Here is a 10,533-nt window from a genome sequence, read left to right as displayed (position 1 = left end):
AGCCCTTTCTGGAGAAATTAAAGAACTAAAATCTAACCAAGTTGAAATCAAAAAAGCTATTAATGAGGTGCAATCAAAAATGGAGGCTCTCACTGCTAGGATAAATGAGGCAGAAGAAAGAATTAGTGATATAGAAGACCAAATGACAGAGAATAAGGAAGCCGAGCAAAAGAGGGACAAACAGCTACTGGACCATGAGGGGAGAATTCGAGAGATAAGTGACACCATAAGACGAAAGAACATTAGAATAATTGGGATTCCAGAAGAAGAAGAAACAGAGAGGGGAGCAGAAGGTCTATTGGAGAGAATCATTGGAGAGAATTTCCCTAATATGGCAAAGGGAACAAGCATCAAAATCCAGGAGATGCAGAGAACCCCCCTCAAAGTCAACAAGAATAGGTCCACACCCCGTCACCTAATAGTAAAATTGACAAGTCTTAGTGACAAAGAGAAAATCCTGAAAGCAGCCCAAGAAAAGAAGTCTGTAACATACAATGGTAAAAATATTAGATTGGCGGCAAACTTATCCACAGAGACCTGGCAGGCCAGGAAGAGCTGGCATGATATATTCAGAGCACTCAACGAGAAAAACATGCAGCCAAGAATACTCTATCCAGCTAGGCTATCATTGAAAATAGAAGGAGAGATCAAAAGCTTCCAGGACAAACAAAAACTGAAAGAATTTGCAAACACCAAACCAGCTCTACAGGAAATATTGAAAGGGGTCCTCTAAGCAAAGAGAGAGCCTAAAAGTAGTACATCAGAAAGGTACAGAGACAATATACAGGAACAGTCACCTTACAGGCTAATAATGGCACTAAATTCATATCTCTCAATAGTTACCCTGAATGTTAATGGGCTAAATGCCCCAATCAAAAGACACAGGGTATCAGAATGGATAAAAAAACAAAACCCATCAGTATGTTGCCTACAAGAAACTCATTTTAGACGCGAAGACACCTCCAGATTGAAAGTGAGGGGGTGGAAAACAATTTACCATGCTAATGGGCATCAGAAGAAAGCTGGGGTGGCAATCCTTATATCAGATCAATTAGATTTTAAGCCAAAGACTATAATAAGAGATGAGGAAGGACACTATATCCTACTCAAAGGGTCTGTCCAACAAGAAGATCTAACAATTTTAAATATCTATGCCCCTAACGTGGGAGCAGCCAACTATATCAACCAATTAATAACAAAATCAAAGAAACACATCAACAATAATACAATAATAGTAGGGGAATTTAACACTCCCCTCACTGAAATGGACAGATCATCCAAGCAAAAGATCAACAAGGAAATAAAGGCCTTAAATGACACACTGGACCAGATGGACATCACAGATCTATTCAGAACATTTCATCCCAAAGCAACAGAATACACATTCTTCTCTAGTGCACATGGAACCTTCTCCAGAATAGATCACATCCTGGGTCACAAATCAGGTCTCAACCAGTATCAAAAGATTAGGATTATTCCCTGCATATTTTCAGACCACAATGCTCTGAAGCTAGAACTCAATCACAAGAAGAAAGCTGGAAAGAACCCAAATACATGGAGATTAAACAGCATCCTTCTAAAGAATGAATGGGTTAACCAGGAAATTAAAGAAGAATTGAAAAAATTCATGGAAACAAATGATAATGAAAACACAACAGTTCAATATCTGTGGGACACAGCAAAGGCAGTCCTGAGAGGAAAAAATATAGCGGTACAAGCCTTTCTCAAGAAACAAGAAAGGTCTCAAGTACACAACCTAACCCTACGTGTAAAGGAGTTGGAGAAAGAACAAGAAAGAAACCCTAAACCCAGCAGGAGAAGAGAAATCATAAAGATCAGAGCAGAAATCAACGAAATAGAAACCAAAAAAACAATAGAAAAAATCAATGAAACTAGGAGCTGGTTCTTTGAAAGAATCAATAAGATTGATAAACCCCTGGCCAGACTCATCAAAAAGAAAAGAGAAAGGACCCAAATGAATAACATCATGAATGAAAGAGGAGAGATCACAACTAACACCAAAGAAATACAGACAATTATAAGAACATACTATGAGCAACTCTACGCCAACAAATTGGACAATCTGGAAGAAATGGATGCATTCCTAGAGACATATAAACTACCACAACTGAACCAGGAAGAAACAGAAAACCTGAACAGGCCCATAACCAGTAAGGAGATTGAAACAGTCATCAAAAATCTCCAAACAAACAAAAGCCCAGGGCCAGACGGCTTCCCTGGGGAATTCTACCAAACATTTAAAGAAGAACTCATTCCTATTCTCCTGAAACTGTTCCAAAAAATAGAAATGGAAGGAAAACTTCCAAACTCATTCTATGAGGCCAGCATCACCTTGATCCCAAAACCAGACAAGGATCCCACCAAAAAAGAGAACTACAGACCAATATCCTTGATGAACACAGACGCAAAAATTCTCGCCAAAATACTAGCCAATAGGATTCAACAGTACATTAAAAGGATTATTCACCATGATTAAGTGGGATTTATTCCAGGGCTGCAGGGTTGGTTCAACATCCGCAAATCAATCAATGTGATAGAACACATTAATAAAAGAAAGAACAAGAACCATATGATATTCTCAATAGATGCTGAAAAAGCATTTGACAACGTACAGCATCCCTTCCTGATCAAAACTCTTCAAAGTGTAGGGATAGAGGGCACATACCTCAATATTATCAAAGCCATCTATGAAAAACCCACCGCAAATATCATTCTCAATGGAGAAAAACTGAAAGCTTTCCACTAAGGTCAGGAACACGTCAGGGATGTCCATTATCCCCACTGCTATTCAACATAGTACTAGAAGTCCTAGCCTCAGCAATCAGACAACAAAAAGAAATTAAAGGCATCCAAATTGGTAAAGAAGAAGTCAAACTATCACTCTTCACAGATGATATGATACTATATGTGGAAAAACCAAAAGACTCCACTCCAAAACTGCTAGAACTTGTCCAGGAATTCAGTAAAGTGTCAGGATATAAAATCAATGCACAGAAATCAGTTGCATTTCTGTACACCAACAACAAGACAGAAGAAAGAGAAATTAAGGAGTCAATCCCATTTACAATTGTACCCAAAACTATAAGATACCTAGGAATAAACCTAACCAAAGAGGCTAAGAATCTATACACAGAAAATTATAAAGTACTCATGAAAGAAATTGAGGAAGACACAAAGAAATGGAAAAATGTTCCATGCTCCTGGATTGGAAGAATAAATATTGTGAAAATGTCTATGCTACCTAAAGCAATCTACACATTTAATGCAATCCCTATCAAAATACCATCCATTTTTTTCAAAGAAATGGAACAAATAATCCTAAAATTTATATGGAACCAGAAAGACCTCGAATAGCCAAAGGAATATTGAAAAAGAAAGGCAAAGGTGGTGGCATCACAATTCCGGACTTCAAGCTCTATTACAAAGCTGTCATCATCAAGACAGTATGGTACTGGCACAAAAACAGACACATAGATCAGTGGAACAGAATAGAGAGCCCAGAAATCCACCCTCAACTCTATGGTCAACTAATCTTCGACAAAGCAGGAAAGAATGTCCAATGGAAAAAAGACAGCCTCTTCAATAAATGGTGCTGGGAAAATTGGACAGCCACATGCAGAAAAATGAAATTGGACCACTTCCTTACACCACACACGAAAATAGACTCCAAATGGATGAAGGACCTCAATGTGAGAAAGGAATCCATCAAAATCCTTGAGGAGAATGCAGGCAGCAACCTCTTCGACCTCAGCCACAGCAACATCTTCCTAGGAACAACGGCAAAGGCAAGGGAAGCAAGGGCAAAAATGAACTATTGGGATTTCATCAAGATCAAAAGCTTTTGCACAGCAAAGGAAACAGTTCACAAAACCAAAAGACAACTGACAGAATGGGAGAAGATATTTGCAAATGACATATCAGATAAAGGGCTAGTATCCAAAATCTATAAGGAACTTAGCAAACTCAACACCCAAAGAACAAACAATCCAATCAAGAAATGGGCAGAGGACATGAACAGACATTTCTGCAAAGAAGACATCCAGATGGCCAACAGACACATGAAAAAGTGCTCCACGTCACTCGGCATCAGGGAAATACAAATCAAAACCACAATGACATATCACCTCACACCAGTCAGAATGGCTAAAATGAACAAGTCAGGAAATGACAGATGCTGGAGAGGATGTGGAGAAAGGGGAACCCTCCTCCACTGTTGGTGGGAATGCAAGCTGGTGCAACCACTCTGGAAAACAGCATGGAGGTTCCTCAAAATGTTGAAAATAGAACTACCCTATGACCCAGCAATTGCACTACTGGGTATTTACCCTAAAGATACAAACATAGTGATCCGAAGGGGCACGTGTACCCGAATGTTTATAGCAGCAATGTCTACAATAGCCAAACTATGGAAAGAACCTAGATGTCCATCAACAGATGAATGGATAAAGAAGATGTGGTATATATACACAATGGAATACTATGCAGCCATCAAAAGAAATGAAATCTTGCCATTTGCGATGACATGGATGGAACTAGAGGGTATCATGCTTAGTGAAATAAGTCAATCAGAGAAAGACAACTATCATATGATCTCCCTGATATGAGGACATGGAGAAGCAACATGGGGGGTTAGGGGGATAGGAGAAGAATAAATGAAACAAGATGGGATTGGGAGGGAGACAAACCATAAATGACTCTTAATCTCACAAAACAAACTGAGGGTTGCTGGGGGGAAGTGGGATTGGGAGAGGGGGAGGGGGCTATGGACATTGGGGAGGGTATGTGCTATCGTGAGTGCTGTGAAGTGTGTAAACCTGGCGATTCACAGACCTGTACCCCTGGGGATAAAAATACATTATATGTTTATTAAAAAAAAAAAATTTGGAAGGGGAGGCGAACCATAAGAGACTATGGACTCTGGAAAACAACCTGAGGGTTTTGAAGGGTCAGGGGTGGGAGGTTGGGGGAACAGGTGGTGGGTAATGGGGAGGGCACGTTTTGCATGGAGCACTGGGTGTTGTGCAAAAACAATGAATACTGTTACGCTGAAAAAATAAATAAAATGGAAAAAAAATAAAAAAAAAGAAAGAAAAATGGAAGAATTGAATTATACAACCTAAAAAAAAAAAAACACACACACACACACAGAAAGAAAAGGAAATGTAAACATTGTAGACAGTCAAGTGTCTACTATAGCAAGGGGAAAGCAACACGTACCAGGTCAGCACAGGATGGGTTCCCTGGGAGGTACGGTGGAACGACCTTCTGTACAGGGGACATGTGGGACAAGATGGCCATCAGAGTCATTGGGTAGCTCCCTCTCCTTAACGAATTTAGTGTGGAATACCATGGAGACCTTTCCTCCAGCCTGCTTATGGGGACTGGATGGTGGATTGTTTTTCCACTCATTTATGTAGAGTATCTTCTATGTTACGTAACAAGAGGTTCAGAGGGGTAGTCAGAACAAGCACCTAGAAATACCATTTTCAGAGATTGGAAGAAGAAAAGGTCCTTGCCAAGATGCCTCAAACCTTTGTTAATATGAGCTTCTGCTCTGTGCTGCTGTACATTTTACACGTGCTTTCTTTCATCTTATCCATTAGATACAAACAAAACCCCTGGGACGTAGAAAAGGAAAATTATACTATCTTTATTTTCCATATTTTAAAATTCAGATTCAGAGAACAATTGTGACTTTCTTAACATCATGGCTTAACCAGTGCTGGGCTGAAACCTTCTAATTCTTAGTGCAATAAATGATTTCCCCATCATGTCATGCCCCCACGTCTAAGCCAGCTTCAGACTCGAGACCCTCCTCTTAAGCTGGACATAACCTTAAACAAAGAGAACCATCAGAGCTTTGGGACAAGCACTGTCTGAGCAAGAGATAAAGGTTTTTAAGAGACTTTTGAGAACTATAAGTCATGAGGAGGAGAGCTAACCTCCGGGACTGACGCTGTGCTATCTCCTTGAATCTTTACAAGAGCCTTGAGAGGAACGTATTACCGTGCCTGCTTTAATAAGAGAACGTTTAGACCTGAAACATCAAACAACTTGTCTAAGGCCACACACTTATATGGGCAGATATTACCAGAAACTGTTATGGACTAAACACGTAGTGACACACTTGGCCCGAATGTATGCGAAAATGTTCTGATTATAAAGTCTTAAGAGAAACCCCAGTTTTCCCAATCATTTTCCGAATAGCCCGCTGTACATCTTTGTTCCTAAGGCTGTATACCATAGGGTTCAACAGTGGGGTAATGATAGTATAGGTCACTGTCACCAGCCTGTCTTTGCCTGATGAATACTTGGCTGAGGGCCGAAGGTAGACAGAGGAAGCACAGCCATAGTGGACAATGACCACAATAAGATGGGAGGCACAAGTGGAGAAGGCTTTCCGCTTGCCCTCAGCAGATGGGATCTTCAGGATGGTATGGACAATGAAGCCATAAGAAATACAGATGAAGATCAAGGGTACAACAAGCACCAAGACTCCACAGATGAAGATGACCAGCTCATTGATGTAGGTTTCAGCACAGGCAAGACGGATAACTGGTGAGATGTCACAAAAGTAGTGGTTGACTTTGTTGGGGCCACAGAAAGGGAGGCTGAAGACCAAAGTCGTTCCCACCAGAGATATTAGGAAGCCACTAACAATGCAGCTTGCTGCCAGCTGTCCACACACGCTCCAGTTCATGAGAACAGGGTAGCGCAAAGGCTGGCAGATGGCAGCGTAGCGGTCATAACCCATAACTCCCAGAAGCAGGCAGTTGGTGACAGCGAAGCCGAGGAAAAAGAACATCTGTGTGGCACAGCCCGTGAAGGAGAGTGTCCTGAGGACAGAGAGCAGGTTGATAAGCATCTTGGGCAGGATAACAATTGTGTAGAAGACTTCAGAGGTTGAAAGGACGCAGAGAAAAAAGTACATGGGTGTGTGAAGGCTGCGGTCCAGGTGGATGACAGAGATGATGGTGACGTTTCCACTCAGGATGATCAAATAGAGGCAGAGAAAAAGCACAAAGAGAACAGGCTGCAATTCACCGAAGCTAGAGAAACCCAGCAGTAGGAACTCAGTGACCTGGGAAGAATTGGCCATGGAGGGGATGCTGCAGAACAAAGTCAGTGTGATCAGGTCCAGAGACCCCTGGGATGGAGGAATCAGAGAGACTTATCCTTCATATAATAACCAGAACCAGTCTGCTGTGAATGGGAAATAAAGAGGAAAAAAGCATTATAAATTAACCAAATATTATCCTAAATTAATATGCATCCACAGTGTTGTTTCTCTGCCAATGATTTTATCAGTGAGTCTGGGGTTAGTGTTCACACGAAGGCACAATATTTGCTGACATAAAACCGGTCCTTTCATCCCCCCCACTCCACTCTTGCAGACTTATGTACACTCCACTGAATTCTTCGGTAATCTAAGATTCAAAAGAAACCTTATGTTAATTGTGATTTTTAATGCTCATAGTTTTATCCATATTGCTGATACATATATTCCATAAGCAATAGCATCAATTTCTGAGGGTCTGCTTCTCACCTGCTTTTAATACATTCATCATCTAGGGAAACATCCTTGATCTGTCTTCAAGCCACTGGCTTCTGAAGAATACAGCTCCTTTTCTTTACTGACCATTTAGCTCATTTCCATGCAGTCGTTCATGAAAGGTTAATTTGGTTTAAAACTACTCCTGTCTTAGAGCTAGTTTAATGAATCCTTTGCACACCCTTGTAGGACAGAAAGCCTAATTTCTCTTGCAGAAAACCCATGGCTGGAAGAATTTAGTTTTGATTCCACATTAGCTGGTTGCCCATTGGGTTTCATGTCTTATCCTTGATACTCTCGATTTGGAGACTCAACAAACTGTCTTTCCCAGGATCCATGTCTGAATTCCTGAGTAGGCAGGCTCAGATACTTTCCCTAATGTTTCTGATAAGTTATTGTTCCTAGTGATAGGTTATATGTATTTTAATCAAAATCATTCTTGTCCTCTCCCAACACTTCTCCAGATCTATTCCTTCACAGGGATTCTGTGTCTCATTAAACGGGTCCCCATCACGTAAGCTGTAAATTCCTGAGACATCTTTAAACACATGATTTTTCTCATCTTCAATCTATTTTTGATCTGCAATACTTTTAGGGTCATTTCTTCTTTTCTCTAAGAAATTAGTTCTTGTCTGGACTATTCCAAGAGCATGACTGACAGACCGGCTGGATTGTATTTTGTTCTACTCTAAGCCATCCTCCTTTGTGCCCTCAGAGCTGTCTTCTTACAGGACAAATCCTAACCCTGTTAACAAACCTAAATGACCCTTAATTATGTGCAGACTTAAAGCGATCATACTGTGTCTCGTATTTTCCCGAATATAACTTTGCACACATAACTGCCACTACATATTCCTACCACATGCTTTAGTGGGAAACTTTGAAGAACCGTGTCATTTTTGTTCTACCTTCTAATGTGGAAATCGTCCAAGCTTTGTTTGTGATTATTGTTTTTTTCTTCTTTTATTTTTGTAACCTTCTTTAAATTCTCAAAGTAACATTTACACATTGACTCCTCCCTGTACCTTCTTAATCATGTTTTATTGTCACTTTCCCTTGGTTTCCTTAGCAATCACTAGTATCTCATTTGACACTGGCATTATGCAGTTGTCTTTTACTTCACAAATTTAAATTACCAGAGACCATTATCTAAATCTACACACATAGAGCAGTGTTTAGTATACATCAGATGCTTGAAAACTTGCTGAAATTGTAATGACCCATGACCTCAGGTTTTCTTCTAAATAACTTTAAATCCCCCAAGGTTTTCCAAACTTGTTCTCTTAATATTCATTTAATATATAATATTAACCTTCAACATTTTAGGATAAAAACTTTCTAGTGTCATTCTCTAAACTCAGAGTCAAAAGATCCATTCAAGATTACTGCTTTCTGGATGTCTTCTTTGCAGACATGTCTGTTTATGTCTTCGGCCCATTTCTTGATTGGATTATTTGTTCTTTGGGTGATGAGTTTGATAAGTTCTTTATAGATTTTGGATACTAGCCTTATGGCCAACAGACACATGAAAAAGTGCTCAATATCACTTGACATCAGAGAAATACAAATCAAAACCACAGTGAGATACCATCTCACACCAGTCAGAATGGCTAAAATTAACAAGTCAGGAAACGATAGTTGTTGGAGAGGATGCAGATAAAGGGGAACCCTCTTGCATTGTTGGTGGGAATGCAAGCTGGTGTAGCCACTCTGGAAAACAGCATGGAGGTTCCTCAAAAAGTTGAAAATAGAGCTACCCTATGACCCAGCAATAGCACTTCTGGATATTTTCCCTAAAGATACAAATGTAGTGATCTGAAGGGGCACATGCACCTGAAACTTTATAGCAGCAACATCCCCAATAGACAAACTATGGAAAGAACCTAGATGTCCATCAGCGGATGAATGAACACACACACACACACACACACACACACACATGATGGAATACTATGCAATTAAAAAAAAACCGAAATCTTGACATTTGCAATGATGTGGATGGAACTAGAGGGTATTAACCCTAAGTGAAATAAGTCAATCACGGGAAGACAATTATCATATACTCTCTCTGATATGAGGAATTTGAGAGATAGGGTGGGGGTGGGGGGAAGGGAGGAAAAATGAAACAAGATGTGACCTGTGGGTTAACAAACCATAAAAGACTCATAACCTCAGGAAACAGACTGAAGGTTGCTAGAGGGGAGGGGGTGGGAGGGATAGGGTGGCTGGTTGTGGACATTGGGGAGGGCATGTGCTACACTGCTGTGACCTGTGTAAGACTGACGATTCACAGACCTGTACCCCTGAAACAAATAATACATTGTATGTTAATTTAAAAAATGAAAGAAAATAAATAAAAGTCAAAATACCAGTTTAAAAAAAATTACTGCTTTCTGACCATGAAGTGATTTCTTCCTTAACTAACTAAACTTGTAAATTTTCATTTGAATAGTTAGTCTTAAAGACCTATGCAAATAACAAAACTTCTATCATCGTTTGCCCCTTTGCGTAGTCAAAGGTGTAGAAAAATTTTAAATGGGACTAAAATCAGAAGCTTTCGCTTCTATTTTGGTATCACTGAATTGCCCACCTGTGGATCTTGTAAGTAAGAAACACACACCATGGTCTTGACTGGGAACAGTCTCCCATGGTGCTCCTCTTGAGATGCCTTCTTCAACTTTCCAGCATCCCAGTCTCCATCCTTTGAGTTTGCTCTTTCATAGGACCATCTCCAGAAAGAGCAGTGACCTGTCACCCAGGGAGGGTTGGGGTTTGTGTGGAAAGAAAGAAAGGCCATGTTACGGGGTGACCACTTTGTGACCCTCCCCCACAGCACTCACAAGACATCACCTACTTTTTCAGAGTCATCCTTGGAATCTATGCAAGAATTGAAATTTGAAAAGAAATTTCTTATTCAAACAAACAAACAAACAAACAGTCTCTCCTTAACCTGGTTGAGG

The 10,533-nt window shown here is 40.2% G+C and overlaps 1 protein-coding gene across 1 annotated transcript; it reads right to left on the bottom strand.

Annotated features, from left to right (window-relative positions):
- Positions 1–6,178: 6,178 nt before the first annotated feature.
- Positions 6,179–7,120, bottom strand: LOC123928347 (olfactory receptor 10R2-like). The gene has a single exon (XM_045983464.1). The coding sequence runs from the start codon at positions 7,118–7,120 to the stop codon at positions 6,179–6,181; it is 942 nt and encodes a 313-aa protein (XP_045839420.1).
- Positions 7,121–10,533: the final 3,413 nt, after the last annotated feature.

Source organism: Meles meles, chromosome 17 (assembly GCF_922984935.1).
Source record: "Meles meles chromosome 17, mMelMel3.1 paternal haplotype, whole genome shotgun sequence".
NCBI lineage: Eukaryota > Metazoa > Chordata > Mammalia > Carnivora > Mustelidae > Meles > Meles meles.
The sequence above is the reverse complement of the archived record's forward strand: the minus strand, read 5'-3'. Positions and strand labels throughout refer to the sequence as shown.

Coding starts and splice junctions, on each gene's coding strand:
- LOC123928347 (XM_045983464.1), bottom strand. CDS start 7,120: ATGGCCAATTCTTCCCAGGTCACTGAGTTCCTACTGCTGGGTTTCTCT.